The sequence below is a fragment of the Anopheles maculipalpis genome, chromosome 3RL, assembly GCF_943734695.1.
Source record: "Anopheles maculipalpis chromosome 3RL, idAnoMacuDA_375_x, whole genome shotgun sequence".
Classification (NCBI taxonomy): domain Eukaryota; kingdom Metazoa; phylum Arthropoda; class Insecta; order Diptera; family Culicidae; genus Anopheles; species Anopheles maculipalpis.
Genome location: NC_064872.1, coordinates 6,380,562 through 6,395,706, shown reverse-complemented (window position 1 = coordinate 6,395,706; position 15,145 = coordinate 6,380,562). Strand labels below are relative to the sequence as shown.

General features: G+C 42.9%; 2 protein-coding genes across 2 annotated transcripts; both read right to left on the bottom strand.

Moving 5' to 3' along the window:
* Positions 1-249: 249 nt before the first annotated feature.
* Positions 250-3,296, bottom strand: LOC126565265 (uncharacterized). The gene is made up of 5 exons (XM_050222429.1): positions 3,208-3,296; positions 1,837-1,925; positions 700-991; positions 486-632; positions 250-410 (listed from the first exon to the last, which is right to left on the bottom strand). Exons 1-5 carry the CDS (start codon positions 3,281-3,283, stop codon positions 250-252), a joined length of 765 nt encoding a protein of 254 aa, XP_050078386.1. The 5' UTR covers positions 3,284-3,296.
* Positions 3,297-8,175: 4,879 nt separating this feature from the next.
* LOC126563943 (nonsense-mediated mRNA decay factor SMG5) lies at positions 8,176-14,304 on the bottom strand. Its single transcript, XM_050220805.1, has 5 exons — positions 14,267-14,304; positions 9,063-11,928; positions 8,721-8,853; positions 8,484-8,642; positions 8,176-8,396 (listed from the first exon to the last, which is right to left on the bottom strand). Exons 1-5 carry the CDS (start codon positions 14,302-14,304, stop codon positions 8,179-8,181), a joined length of 3,414 nt encoding a protein of 1,137 aa, XP_050076762.1. The 3' UTR covers positions 8,176-8,178.
* Between the last annotated feature and the right edge of the window lie 841 nt (positions 14,305-15,145).

Sequence of the window (15,145 nt, the reverse complement as noted above, 5' to 3'; positions counted from 1 at the left end):
GTTTATTTCATCAACGTGGGTGATAATGTTTTGAAATTTTTGTCCAAAATACAAAACACGTGTCAGTCAAAGTATTTTAAAAATTTTACGCTAAAAACAGACAAAATAAAACATACTTTTCAATCGTCCAGAAAGAGAGTGACATGAAGAACGTTTATTACAACAAAATAACTTGCTTGCTTAATAGTGAAAAACCTTAAACACAAACCAATTGACCACGGAATAGGTCAACACGCACCGTACCGTACCCTACTGTTGCTGCTTGGGCAACAGTCGTCGGTAGGGAACGCGCAGGAAGATCTTGTTTACCAGCTCGATCATTACCGGTTCCCATACCTGCCGGGTGCTGGGCAACATTTCCTTGTAGAACATTGGCCAGTACTGGTTCACGAATTCCAGAGCAATTTGGTCTACAAAAAAATAAAGAATTGAACTAAAATAAATAAAATTGTTCGTGGCCAGGAAAGCGGTCGTTAAGGACGCACTCAATTCTGGATCGGGGAAAAGACCGGTGGCGTAGATCTTCATGTTGGCCACCTCGGGGCTCATGTCGAATGTTTCAATTTCCAGGTACTCCTCACCGTCGCGTTCCTTCACGTGTCCCGACATCATCCAGGTGGTAGTAACGTCAGCTAGAAAATTACGTAATAGGAGCAATAAGCCAACTGCATGTAGCTCACACTAAACAATCCTACTTACTCATCGTGTTGTTGAAGTAACCCTTCGAAGCTAGCTTGATGCTGTTGAAGCGTCCTTCACCCTTGAAGTAGCCATCCATAACGATCTCCGGGAAGCGCACATCGACGGCCAGGTTCATGAACTTGTCGGACGCCGTCGCCCGTACGTCCAGAATCTGGGCCTTGCTCATGCCGTACGTTTTGGCATTCTTTACGTGAAGCGAGGCCGACATTTGGTTGCGCTTGTAGTCGATATAGGTGCTCTTGGACTCGTACGGATCGAGCGATGGGAAGCCGAGCGATTCAATACCAGTCTGGAGAGGGTTAGAAAGCAAAAAAATTAATGTTTTATGTATCAATAACATTGCTGATGTTACAATGTAATATTGGAGTTGTTGGACAACTTGAAATAAAAAATAGTAAAACACAAAAGAATGAAGCAAAAATATGAAAAAGTGGAAGAAATTTGAGAATACATAATAAAAATGTAAACACAACTATAAGTAAGTTAATGATAAAGAACCTAAAATTGATAAAAATATCCAAACGTATCCAAAACAAAAATACTTTTTGGTCAACAAAGAAAAAAAAGTATCTAATTGAAAAATATGAGAAGCAATATAAAAAAAGTTTCAAAAATTATAAAACATATCAGAAAATGAAGTTAATTTTAAGCATTAAAATAATAAAGTAAACACGACACGACAAAAAAAATAACAAAAAACGTGAGAAAGTTTCTTTAAAATGTTTGATCAACACATGCAAAGTTTGTTAAAAAACTTTAAAATATAATAATGGAGTAAACAGGTATAAGACCATTTTTTGAAGACTATAAAAAATGCAAAAAATAAGTGAAGCAATTATCTTTGTCTAAGCTACTAACATGAAACAAACAGTAAACAAAAACTGAGAGCAAAATGAAATAAAAACTAACAAGAAAGCAAAAAAACGAGATATCATTCGCTCCAAAATGATAATGTGCTGGGGCACACATTGCACAAGCACAATAAGGAAACGAGAATTAAAATCGCATTAAAATGAAGGATGACAAGCAGTTGATCATGACCTACGTACCGAGCGTAAGCCTCGAACATGCTCTACCGACTTAGTTTACCGTGTTGTCGTCCCCGCTCCATCCCTTCCTTCGCCCTTTACTTACATGCATTTCCGGAAGCATACGCTGGATGCTGTTCTTGATACAGTTGCCCAGCTCGGGACTGTCACGGTAGCAGATCTCCATGAAGGCGGCTATACAGATGGGTGGCAAAATGGGAAATAGCAAAAAGCGATAAAAACAGGTCAAGGATAGGGATGAGAGGGATTTTAAATATCTCGTGTAATGTTACAATGCCGTGTAGTTACGTGCGTGAGATTATTTTCGATTGTAATAAAATTTGCTGATCGATTTTTTGTTGTTGTTGTACGATTTTATTCTCAAGCTAAACTGAATTAATTGCACGCGGGGTTCGTCGCTTGCTGACGGCAGTACGAGGCAAACGAGAGCAGATGTTGCTTTCAATTTTCTCAAGCGTTCGCACACCCTAACAGACCTCATTGAGATTCATTAGCAAAAAAATAGCACGATGAAGCTGTTTGGCTATAAATTTCGGATCCATAAAGCAGAGCGAGCTAACTACTCAAGATAAAAAAAAACCATCTCATTAAGTGGATAACGCGCCATTCTTCGTGCCGTCTTCGCCTTTGATTTGACCTGTTTCTTCACGTGTTTTTTACGGTCTAGTGCACCTTGCTGGTGCTATCTTCCCATCTTTGCTACGCATTCTAGAATCATTATTTTCCCGGTGTTTATCATTTGATTTTGTTGAGCGTGATGTTCGTGTTCTTTAAAGGTGAAGGTTAAATTTTTGAAGCCTCCCTACTCGTGCAGGCTTGAAATGAAATGAATTTAAATGAATATATTTTAGATTAAAAAAGAAGCTTTTCTAAACCGAGCTACAATACACATATCTGCGCATTAATTCGTAGAATTATTACTGGCGTAGGTTTCGTTTCAACATTATCCTCCGCAAGCAGTTTTTAGTAGAACTGCTTCGGATATAATTGAAAAATATGTTTTTGTTTCAAAAAGAGGCTTCAGAACAGAAGAGCTCGTGATGGAATGTACAGTGATTGGCGCTTCTACAACACAACACACGACGCGCGTTAAGACCTAGCCCAATCTCCGCATGTAAAGTGGCTTTTTTAAAGACATTATGTACTACTTAAACTATAATGAACATGTCAATCTCCCTTCTAAAGTACCATTTAACATCTCTGACTTGTACATAATCACAGCTTTTAATAAAGGGTTATCAATAAAAAAAAGAACCACAGCATGACACAACAACAATGCCCTCATTTTTATAACCATTTTGCACCATAATGCTTAGCTAGTTACACCTCGCCCCACACTATCAATTATTGCATCTGCTTCTGTTTAATGACGACTTGCACAGCTACGCAAACCCCCCGACGACTTAAAACCGGCTTAAGTGATGCATTTTTTTTTTCGGTACACAGCCAAACTTACGCAATTCCACCTCCTTCTGCGGTGCCGCCAATGTGCCACAGACGCAAAGTGCGCCGAACACTACAAACAACTTCATGGTGTCCTTGAACAGTTGATTTAGTTGCTAACAAACACAAAAAATGGCGCACACACTTCGTTTACACACTTGAGTTTACTGCTTGGAGCCGGGTTTTTTAGTAAAACAAACTGCACCGGAGTTGGTTTAGTCCAGTCTGAACGTTCTTCCATCGAGAGTGAACGCTTTTATAGATGTTGACCGGCTTTTAAGCCCCACCACCACTTGTGGCGCTGTTGGCGGGTTTTATATCGGAGAGTCATGCCAATTTACCCCTCGTAAGCCGTGAGCCTCTTCGATCCTTCTACCCCTTCGTTCTGGGTGGTTTCACTTTTCACTCGCACTTTGCACTCAAGGGTTAAAGATGCGTCCACAGAGAAGAGGACAGATAAGACTTTTTGGCTTTCTGAGGCGGACTGTTTGTGCCGTATGGTGAATAAAAAGAGGATGGCAGTAGCCATCGAAAGCATTCGGACCTGCATAGCTGTCTAGCTTTTTGAGGAGTTTTAGTAGAGAAATGTCATAACTTAACATAGTAGGCTGATGATCATTTTTTGAGACTATTTTCGTGAAGATCTTCGAACTCACCATATTCATTTCATTCCTCAAAGCCGTTGCAATATCCCAATCATTCGATCAAATCTACATATCAGCGTCACTTTTCAGCAAACGTTTCAAGGTTAGTAACCGGTTTAACTTTATCTGGCGGAGCTGGAGAGACGTGCAGAGTCATTCAACTTTCTTACTTCTTTCATTGCATAACGCACCGTGCGTGTGTGTATATGCAATTCAACAGCATCAAGAAAGCTCTTATTTAATATCAATCAAACTGTACAAATATTAATCTACGTTAATCCTAATCCAAACACAATATGGCGTCGAATTATGGGGGCGAGAGAGCATTACGTTGCGTAACAAAGATTCTAGGCGGCTCATCATCTTGTTCTACTATGTTCGTACGTAAATTAATGTGTCCGTTCATAACACAAGGTGTGTAATTTAACTTAACTCACAAACATTCGCGAGCCCCGCAACTCCGCGTATGTACTTTAACCCCCAGATGACTCCAGATTGCGTCACATGTGCTTACAGTGATGAGCAGAGGAGAGTGTATGTTTCTCATCTTGCATTCGTTTAATTGACTTTTCCAACACGGATGAGGAAATAAACCATGCATCAAGGTATGCCAGCTAGTGGCCTCGTTGTTCCTTGAGCCTGCCTGCAGCCTGTTCATTCAATGCAAACCGGCAATATAAGGTGGTGTCGTGTGGTGATGAGAATTAGAGAGACCCTTTAAACCGATAATTGTTTGCGGGCACATAACGGAGGCAAATGAGTTTATTACTCTATTACGTGAGTAAAGTTCGATCGTGCGTTAAACGTTCTTGGAATCGTGCTAGAGAGCTCGGAAGGGCGTATATAATCGAACAGGTGTTTGATTTAACAGGATGCTGTTCACATTCAAATTTACTCCCAGGAGTGTAGCTAACAGATGAGCTGTTAGTTGTCCCTAAATAGTCCTTATTCACGACATGCCAAAGACACCTAACAATCACCGACTAAGTAAAGAACGTTCCGGCATATACTAATATTTGTTTGACGTAATGAAAATCATGCCTGTATGGCGGATTAAGGCTTTCGGAGGCCCTAAGCGGAGTGGAAACTGGGGCCCTGTCTATCACATTCAATCTACGTTCGGGAAGTGACCGATTTTTGCTACCCCATGTGAAGCCATGCAATCGTTTGTTGATCGTTGATCATTGATCCAACTAAGACTGAAACTGGAGGGAAATTAGGGTGGAGGGATCGGAGTGAGGTGTTCCACATAAAGATCCACGGTCCAAAGACGCATCCAACGGTCTGCTGCACGCCCCGATCAGACCAAAACTGAGCGAGTTATCGTCGATTTTCGACGGGAATGTTGCTGGAGAATACAAATAGAATTTTCGCAAGAAACTCTACTTTAGCATTAAGAACACGTTTTCTTTTTCGATAATAAATTCAATTTGGAAATGAAAAATGTCTCTTTTTTCTTTATGTATAATAATAAAAGTAAAGACGATTATGCGAGGATTTGGTTTATCATGGTCTTGTTGATTGATCCGCTTATACGAAGCAACTAACGAGGCCCTAGTTGGGTCATAGACGAGGCTCGTAATCATTTCATAACTACTCGGGCGGAAAAAGGAGAGTAGTGAAACATTTTTTAAGGAATTTGCTTCTACTTGTTCTGAGTATCATTATTCGTTTTTTTGTTTTTCGATGGGAATCTTACATTTAGGTATGAAAGCATGTGAGAAACGGAAGATTACAATACGCACGTGTTGTATAATCGTAGTGAAAAAAAATACGTGGGAATCTTAAAACATATGTGCTCCTTTACAAACAATCCAACTCTCAGTCTAACCAACCTCACTATGATAGCCGGTGCGATGGAGATGACCGGATATTGTGGAAGTGATCATTGAAGATATCAAGTCACACACATGATACCGAACATACCGAGTCTGTTCTTTGACTTCTTCTCTTTTACCAGCTCACATCAGCTGGGTGCGAGTGTTAAGCTTATTGATATGCTCCGAAAAGGTCCTGTGAAGGTCTACGGCTTTTGAAAAACCGCATGTACCTGGTGTAGTAAGCTCATTTTTCTCTCATGTTTTTCTCTCGTTTTCTCGTTGGTCTGCTCACTATAGAGCACGTTGTCGTAATGTGGCCCGGTTCAACATTAATTCTCCAGGATACTTGATCCCTGACTGCAGCTTCCCATCCATGTAGGTGCCCGATTTCCGACAGGTACCGCTTCAAACGCCTCGTGCTGATTCTGGGTGTCGCTGATGAATACCTACTTGATGGGACACGAGTCCGGCATCCCCATAAAATGCCTCATTCATCGCATCCTGCCGGCCTGCGCCACCGTCAGGATGTTCTGCTTGTGGTTCATCTTGCTCCGCCAACTAATAACCTTTTATATTCTATTTAGCATGCATATTCTCTGCAATGGTATAGGATCAGCTGTTTTTTTTTCGGACGCTATCAGCACTCAACTCAGTGTAATATGACACGTTCCATGTACTTCCATCAATCTCGGATTTTTATTTAGTGCGAACGGAGATAGGTAGAAATTAAGTCAGTAGGGAACAGGATTAAAACACATCATTTGTTAACATCTAATCGTAGCGAAATGGAGTGAAAGGGATTTTTTTTATTTGGTTGCAATACGCATAAAGGCCAGATAAACGGAACATAATTTTACGATAATTCTTCCTTTGCACGTTTGTGTTGCTGATTCACCAATACAGTTAGTATCGTGAGCAAGCAATAAGGGAACACAGTATCAGATTAACGCAGTCTCGACATTCCACAACTATGTTATTCAGGTAGGACAGCCCCAATTTAATACTCATCGGAAATGGTCGAGAACTTTTGTTTTTCGATTCGAAAATGGAAAATCGCTGATGAAATCTTGAGATCCAATATTTGCCTGATGACACACTAAACGTGGGATGAATTAATTTAGCTTGTACGCTGCATGTAGATAGGTGTAGTACATCTGATAGGCAGAAATGATTGGTAATGGATATGGATAATAGCTTTGAAACTGATAGAGAAATAACTGATGATGATGATGTTTGCTTCCTAAACCGATTCCAGACCAGAATTTTCCTTTAAATTTAATTAAACGAAAATGACCGTAAGGAGATAACTCAATTAGAGGTTATTGTGGTTTGCTTGTTTCTTTTTTTGTTTCGTTCAATTTTCGCCGAACTCAAATTTATATGTTTAAAATTAAAGAATAATGAAAGATGAAGAAATGTATAGCAAGCAGGCACCATGCGCCGTTGCTGTGTTTCCGCAACAATGCGCGCCCGCTACTACTAATCGATAGAGGGTAGGGAGATGAAAGACGATTTGAAATGGTTTTGCGGAATGGTGGTCGTGGTGTTCTTAACGAGCTTAGGACGAGCTTTTTTTGTTTCTTTTCCTTCAACTGCCAACCCTTCATATGATGCTTATGACAACGCAGTCGTCTTTCAAAGGATTACACGAATTGTTTGCTGCATCCAAAGTAGTATTTTCCAAAGAGTTTCTCTCACATACATTTCTCCTGGACGTAGTTTAAACTACACAAGAGCGATTTGCTTTCCTACACATACTCACACAAACAAATGATGTGTTTTCTCTTTACCTTTATCCCATCATTCCGCCCTAATCCACCAAATCATCTTCTTCCTTACGAAAATTTTTTAATGTATCTCTCTCTTCACAGCTTTGCCTCACATCTCTTGCTGTAACTCTCTCTCTCTCTCTATTTTCCTCCATCCTCGCTGATGTTCTTTAGCTTCTCTGACGCACCACAGTCGTCTATCCCTCCACCGGGTAGAAGGAAAACCTTTCCAAAAACCCGGAACACGGGACACCAAAATTGGAACAATTCAAAACATCGGAAATTTCGTTTGATTTGAGAATGTCCAGAAGTTGGAGAGATTGTACACACAAACGCACACACGCAGAGCAGTTGGGGGTTTTTTTTATGTGTGTTTGGGATTAACAGAGAAGATACCGTACCCTCTCTGTCCACAACCCCTCCGTTACACCATGCATCCCCTTCTTTACTGTCCTCCTTGCGATCTGTCGATAAGACAGACTGCAACTCGGAAGATAGTACACAACGTGAAAGGTTTTGACGATACGGTGCACGGACGCACCTCTGTGGTGTGTTTTGTGAAGGACAGGGCGAGAGAGCGAGCGAGAGTGAGGGATGAATTTGCTGGTTTGCTTTAGATGCGCTGTTAGGTTTCTGCTTCGCGAGGGTTTGACTCCTCGCTTTGACTTTGTTGTTCGCTGCAGAGGTTGTTCTAGACCACACAGACCGACACGCGCAACACGTTCGGCCGCAGACGCTGGACACCGGCGGTTCATTTCCGTTTGTAGCTGGAATAGAACGTCACTATCTGCTCGAACTTGACCGGGATGGCCTCGAGGATGCCGATGTAGCTGCTACCGTTGCACAGCTTCTTGTCATGCAGACTGTCTCCCGACAGGTAGGTGATGATGTCGCTACCATTATCGGCCTGATTCGTAACGATGTGGTTGCAGAACTGCACGATCTGATTGAAAACTGCACCTTCACGATCTGTTAGTTTATATGAGAGAAAAAGAATATTAGTTTTTGATAATACACCCCAAAACGGTGAAGTTTGTTAAACTCCTCCATACTTACCCAATTTTTTCGGAATTTTCACCAGCGGCACCGGCAATGCTTCATGGCTCTTTTGCGCCCGCAGGAACCGATTGCCCTTGCTAAACTCAATTTCTAGCCACTTGATGGCGTTACGTGCACCTTCGCTGTGCTTTTTCAACTCATCCAAATCACCCAAAACTGTCGCGAAAAAAGATAAAAAACAGTTAAGTAGACGCTTTATCCGATTCCAATTCTAAAACTGCCCAGAAAACTTACCAGCACCAGGAATCAAAACCACAAATTTCTTCGTTTTGATCAAATTCTTCACGATGGAAGTGTACTCGGTCAGACACTTGGAGTCCAGCACAAGGTACGGTGTCATGATTACGTTACCGGCTCGTTTGTTTACCTGAAAATATAAGCAAGACAACTTTTTAGCTTTTTTGATGGTCAAAGATCCTCATTTTAAATTATAAACACATATCCTATTGAAGATTAAAAAATTTCAGTTCTATAGACTGTGAACCTATAGGAGGATTAGCCGAAACTCTTAGCACAAACACTATTAAATTTAATATGCGTTTTCCTCTACACTCTCAACTCCTCTTATTCTCTTACCTTCGATTCAAGCGTTTCGACCTCATTCCGTAACCATAGCTGACCCATTATCGCACTGATGTCACCCTTCTCCTGTGATCGTGCTTCCTTCTTCTCTTCACGTTGCATCAAAGTTCCAGTATTGCCACGATTCTGAAGATATCCTTTCTTCATGAACAGTTTCGGTGCTGCTTCCTGAACCTCCAGCTGTCCATAATCATCCCTTCCTCGCTGATGACCACTCTTGTTGCGCATCCTGTTACGCTGACGCTTGGGAACGATGTCACGCACCACATCATGATGATTCATTTCGGCCGTTTTTGGACGACGGTTTCGCTCCTCTCCAACTACACCTGATCCTTTCACGCTGCGACTAGAACGTGACTGACTGTACGAAAGTCCACGGGAGGTGGTTCTAACTTCCGCATCATCACCACCACCACCAATAACATTCCAATCACGATTGTTTCTAGCGTTTCTTCCCACACCGCCCGTATCACCCTTTCGACGCTGCTTGCCACCGTTACGCTGACCCTTGCTCTTGTTACGGCCATGATTGCTGCTACCGCTGCCGCTACCATGAAACCCGATTCGCACTCTGAATGCACGCACCTTCGGCAAGAAGCAATAGTCGAACTTTTTTGACTTGCACACAGCAAATCCAAAGTCGACCATTTTCATCAGTCGCAGGAAGCTTTCATCCTCTAGCGAAATGCCCAATTTGTACGATGTTTCCCACAGCAGACCGTCCTGGGCCGGTTCGAACAGCGGGAAACGCTTCATTGCGACATCCTCCTGCAGCGGAATGGTACGGCGAGCGTTAAAGATCTCCTGCAGATCTTCGCGCAGCCCCCGGACGGTAATTAGATCGCGCGTAAAGTAGAACCGGTTGGTAAAAAAGTCCAAATTGAAGCCGTTAAGAAGTTTCATAATGTTGTGCAGAAACTCCGGATTCGTTTGATAGCAGTTGTGCAGCACATCCATGTTGCACAGCAACCAATCGAACAGGATCTTTAGCGAACGCATCGTACGTTCGCTCTGTGCGAATTCTAGCACAACATTAGGGTCCATCTTTTGATAGCGCTTCTTGAACTTTAACTGTTCCGGAGCTAGATCCACGTCGTGTGGTTGATCAGCTTCATTTTGCTGCCCTGTGGTGGTGGGGTGGTTATCTTCGTCCTCGGAACGATCATGGCGATCCTCGCGATCGTCGTCTTCTTCGTCCGAATATTCATCGTACGATCCGTAACTTGACAGTGAAATCACATCATCATCATCCTCTTCCTCTTCTTCTTCCTCTTCATCTTCACTGTTGCTATTGGTGGTAGACTCTGTCGTAGAGCGATCGTAGTACTCATCTTCTGATACATCCTCGTCCTCGTAGCGTTCTCCGTCTTCCGAATCGGTCTCATTCGAATAAGCGCGTCTACGACGACGAGAATGCTTCTTCTGTCGACTGTTCGTGCCTCTACCACGACCATGCTCGTCACCTTTCTTCGACGCTTTCTCCACTATCGACGAGCCAGCAACAAGATTCGCCATTTCGTTTTCTTTGTTACCACGACTATCCTGGCTGCCCGTACCTTCCTCAACGCCGGACGAAGACTTTTGATCCTTACAGTACATTGTGGTTCCATTTCTAATCATGTCCCGTGCACGATGAACCTGCACACTGTAACGCTGGTACCGGCGAAGATACATCTCCTGGAACTGGGCATCCTCCCGGCTGCGCTCACTGGTGAACTTTTCGAAGCTGGCCGTGCACCACTGAAGCAACTCCGAGCAGAGCGCAACCAGGAACGCGTTCAGCGCGTAAATCTTGTCGGAGTTGATCAGTTTGATGCGATGCATGCAGAAAAACAAGATCGAAACAATCTTGAAAAGCATATCGTCCGTCAAATAGTACTCTTCCAACAGCTGCCGAATACTCAAGATCTTCTTGAAATCAATCAGCACCGAATGGCAAAGGGCGTTAAAATCGGTCACCACCTTATCGTAGAAGAAAACATCCACCACGAGCAGGAACGTAGCGATAAACTGATCCACCAGCTCATCGTTCCCGTCCACGATTCCACCATCGTTCGCCAGATCAGCACCGGCACCACTCTCCAGATGGCGAATGTTCTTCTGAAAGATCACATTCACGTTCGTCTCGCTGCACTCGAACGGTATCGCACAGCAAAGCGAGTACAGATAGTGGTACACCGCATCGAGATGCCCATTCTGTCCTCCAACCAGCATGCCGAGCTGATTCTGCGCCATCCCAACCTTCGGATTTAGCTTGAAAGCTTCCAGATAGTATTTACGCGTCCTTTCCTTCACCTGCAGCCGATTTCCGATCCCAAACTCCAGCTGATAGCGATGCAGATCGCCCAACGAAATCAAGAGCGCATGAATCGTCTCAAGTGCGTACGATATTTCCTGCTTGGTGTAAATCTCCTTCACTGCACCATCATCGTTCGCTTGCAACTGTAACCTGGAATAGCACGAAGGTTCCTCGCGCAGCGATTCTACATCAAAGTCCTCCAGCAGTGCAAAATCAACCAGGTAACGCAACGAATCCAGGCTAAACATTTGCTCGAAACGTAGCACGATCGCCTTGAAGTAGTTGATCCCTTCGCGGATCAACCGATCAGCGGCGTGCTGCAGGGTCACCGCATTTGCACGACCCTTCTGCCGTTTCAGCACTGAAATCACATCGTAGTATCCCTTGCGCCATAGGATTTCTCGCGATTTCTGACCGACACACTCCAAATCTTCAAATATCAGTTGGATGCATTGTGAGACAAGGACACGATGGCTAAGCTGGAAGCTTGGCTGCAGGATATCGTCCACCGTGAGGGACGCCTTCTGTTCGTCCTGTATCTTCACCAGGGTGTAGACGGATCTGTTGAGGAAGAGAAGGCGAAAAAAAGAGTGGAAATATTAGATATTAAACATCAGTAAAGTGTAATTTTGTTTTCCGAAGGTATTATCCAAGAAGATACCTTTTTTTCCCTACGGTTCATGTTTACAACGTAAATCTAATCGTGACTGTTTCCTTTTTTAGAAACTGCTTTTATCTCTATACACGCCAAAAAAGGGGGTAAAAGATTCGTTATCGCATGGTGAGAATTGTAACGCCTTCTCAATTAGGATTACCGTGGTATAATAGCACACTTGAAAATCATATGCAAGCATTACAAGCAAAACACACCTCTACTCCACCTTCGGGATTTCTCTGATAACGCAAGGCGAAATAAAAGTTTCTTGGAAGAACAAGAATTATAAATTTTGAAGAGCAAACAAATGCTCCAATGTCAGCCGATTTTTTAAATATTTTGCTAACATCTCAATCTGCAACCCTGACGATGGTTTAAGAGAAACAGGGGCGTTCAATTTCTTTACTTCCAGATGTCTAGGCACTTGGTGTCCATTTAAGAGACGAATGAAATCGTATGTCTCAAAGTGGTCTATAAACTAACCAACTAATCATTTGCGGGATACTCATCGTTGATTTAATCGATAAGAAAATTTCAAAACAAGATGTTTGCTACTCAGCGACCAACTGACCAATGAATCATAATGTTGGATCTTGCCTTTTCATAATGCTTTTGTTAGCTTTTTTGCTGATGACGTTATCAATATGAGTTGCTAAGTGTAATTGATCATCTACCATAGGATGAAGATATTTCACCATCTGACGAATGCATCGGACAACGAACGGACGAAAATGGAACAACTTTGAATGACAATCAGACTAAAACTAGTGCCGATTTGAAAATAGATTAAAATTTGATTTAATCCTTGTGTTGGCTTACTGTAATTAACAGGCACATAAGCCATGACTATCGTTAACATTTTTATCCACATGTTTTTAGTCATATCGAAACCTTAGATTCCCATTTTGGGCAAACAATGAATAATGTCTCCATATGAGGTTTGTTCAGAAATTATAGACTTCATTGCAGAAGGTAAATTGGGATTGAGTGTCTCTTATACCAAAACGAGGTCTTGACTACACCCTGATTGTCTTCAAGATACGGACGAATGCTTCTGGGTCCAAGGATCACAACGATAAAACTACAAGAGCATCTGCATCAGAGCAATCTGCTGTCCAACAGTAAACTTCAGGGCTTCCGGCGAATGTCTTGCACATGGCCTTTATTCAAAAACCCTCTTTTTCCTCTTCTTCTTCTGTTCTTTGTGATGATATAACGGAGTTGAGGATGTGAGGATGAGTGAATCTCCATGTGAGGATATAACACAGTTCGGTAACGGAGTCCAGCTTCCTGGGCTTCCTGGTCCTCCACGACTAATCTGTAATGTTTGTACCGGCAACTAGAGGCCATATGTACTTGATTTTCCATTTTCCTCCATAAGTTGTCAGGACTATCGTTGGTAGTACGACCAAACTTTCAAACGCAGATTCTCGACTGTTTCTGCGATAACAGCTCGTTTACGTTGCTTTTTTTACTGTTGTTGATATGTTGTCAACAACACCAAATTTAACCACCAGTCGAATCCAGATACGAAACCAAAAATAAGCCGATTGTTAACTACGCATTAACGCATCTTTTTACTTCCCGTCCATAGCACGCGTTGAGGAAACAGTTCGGTTTGACAAAAACCAAAACACAACATCCCCGTGTGTGTGTGTGTCCTGTAAGCGCACACACAAGCACACCGTGCACAGAGCGAAGGTGAAACGAGGAGAGTCGTCAGTGCATACGTGACGAACAGCACCTCGCATGTACATTCCTTATCGATTCTGAATGTTTTCTTGGCGACGAATTTCCTTTCTCTTCAAATTTAGCATATCAATTGTTTTGAGACGTTTTGTGTACGATTACCATGCATTACAATGTTTTTTTTTAATTCACCGCGAGGAAATAACACCCCATGGAGCGCGCCACAGTTCGTGATTCGATGCTTGAGAATGAAAGAGACAAAGATATCGGTAGTTCGCTCACTAAACTCTCTCTTTCTCTCTCTCTCTTTCGCACGCACTAAACGTCATCGCCATAATAAAAACGGTTCCGTGTCCAACAACGCACAACTCTGTCGCAGGATGGTGAAATCGGATTTCCATGCGGTTTATTTCCTGACGCCACCACACAATATGGCTCCCGAAAATGCATTCGTAAAATGCGTTTGATGGACGTACTTTTCGGACTAGCCGTCGCATAACGTACACACTCTGCCCTCGGGTAGGGATGCAACGCGTGTATTCTTATTTCTCTTACCTGAACAGTTGCTTCACGTCGTTGCTAGAATATTCCATGGTGTGAGATGATTGGAATCCTTTCTGATGGGAGAAGGATGCTGGAAATTCCAGCCAAATCCGCGTTGATGTGTATCCGCTTTTCACGAAAATGGCTCGCTTTTCGCACTGGTTCTTCGATCGCACACACAAAAACAGTCCGATTACGTCGCTTTTGGGTCGCACTATCGCACTTCCAAGGTTGTATGGGTACGTAACCCGTCGTTCGTTCGTCGTACGATGAGTGTGTGTTTCTTTTTTAAATCTGCTGCGTATCTCTCCTTTGGCCTTCCCCAGCAAACTGTGCTTACTTTTCGCACCAGCTCTACTCAAAGCCACCAAAAAACCAACCTAACGTTGTTAGCCTACTGCGATAGAGCTACACCTTGGCGCGTTCGACGATGATTTATTTTAAGTCAGCACGACGGACACAACTTCCACTATCTGCAGCAAGTGAAGCAAGGCGATGCAAAATCACACACACAGCTCAAAAATCAATCGAATGCACTTGGGAAAGTAATCCGAGTGTTCCTTGGGTAGCGAGGGTTTTCCCTCTATGTTGGGATATCCTTTTTCTTTAAGGACTAACGAAATTGATGAACCTATCCTTTTTGTCTCGTTCACAGACCGCCGTTGTTGCCTTTCCGTCAGGAGGTGCTGCCGCAACGTGCCAACAGATTACGGCGGGAAGATTCGCCAATAGTGGTGGTAGTAGTAACAGCAGCAGCAACAACAGAGTGCGATGGAACGGCAGATGATTTCACTTGCTTGCCAGCACTAGCAATGACCAATGGGAACAACATCTTCAGTGCATGATCACTAATATTCCTCATCACAAACTGGCCAGCTTGGTTTGCTAAAA

What these genes read in the sequence shown, in the direction of transcription:
- LOC126565265 (XM_050222429.1), bottom strand. Translation starts at nt 3,283, where the DNA reads ATGAAGTTGTTTGTAGTGTTCGGCGCACTTTGCGTCTGTGGCACATTG. An exon ending in GTATGCTTCCGGAAATGCAT is followed by an intron (nt 992 to 1,836) that starts GTAAGTAAAGGG and finishes AACCCTCTCCAG; the next exon opens with ACTGGTATTGAATCGCTCGG. An exon ending in TTACTTCAACAACACGATGA is followed by an intron (nt 633 to 699) that starts GTAAGTAGGATT and finishes GTAATTTTCTAG; the next exon opens with CTGACGTTACTACCACCTGG.
- LOC126563943 (XM_050220805.1), bottom strand. Translation starts at nt 14,304, where the DNA reads ATGGAATATTCTAGCAACGACGTGAAGCAACTGTTCAG. An exon ending in GACGTGAAGCAACTGTTCAG is followed by an intron (nt 11,929 to 14,266) that starts GTAAGAGAAATA and finishes CTTCCTCAACAG; the next exon opens with ATCCGTCTACACCCTGGTGA. An exon ending in GGTTTTGATTCCTGGTGCTG is followed by an intron (nt 8,643 to 8,720) that starts GTAAGTTTTCTG and finishes TTTTCGCGACAG; the next exon opens with TTTTGGGTGATTTGGATGAG.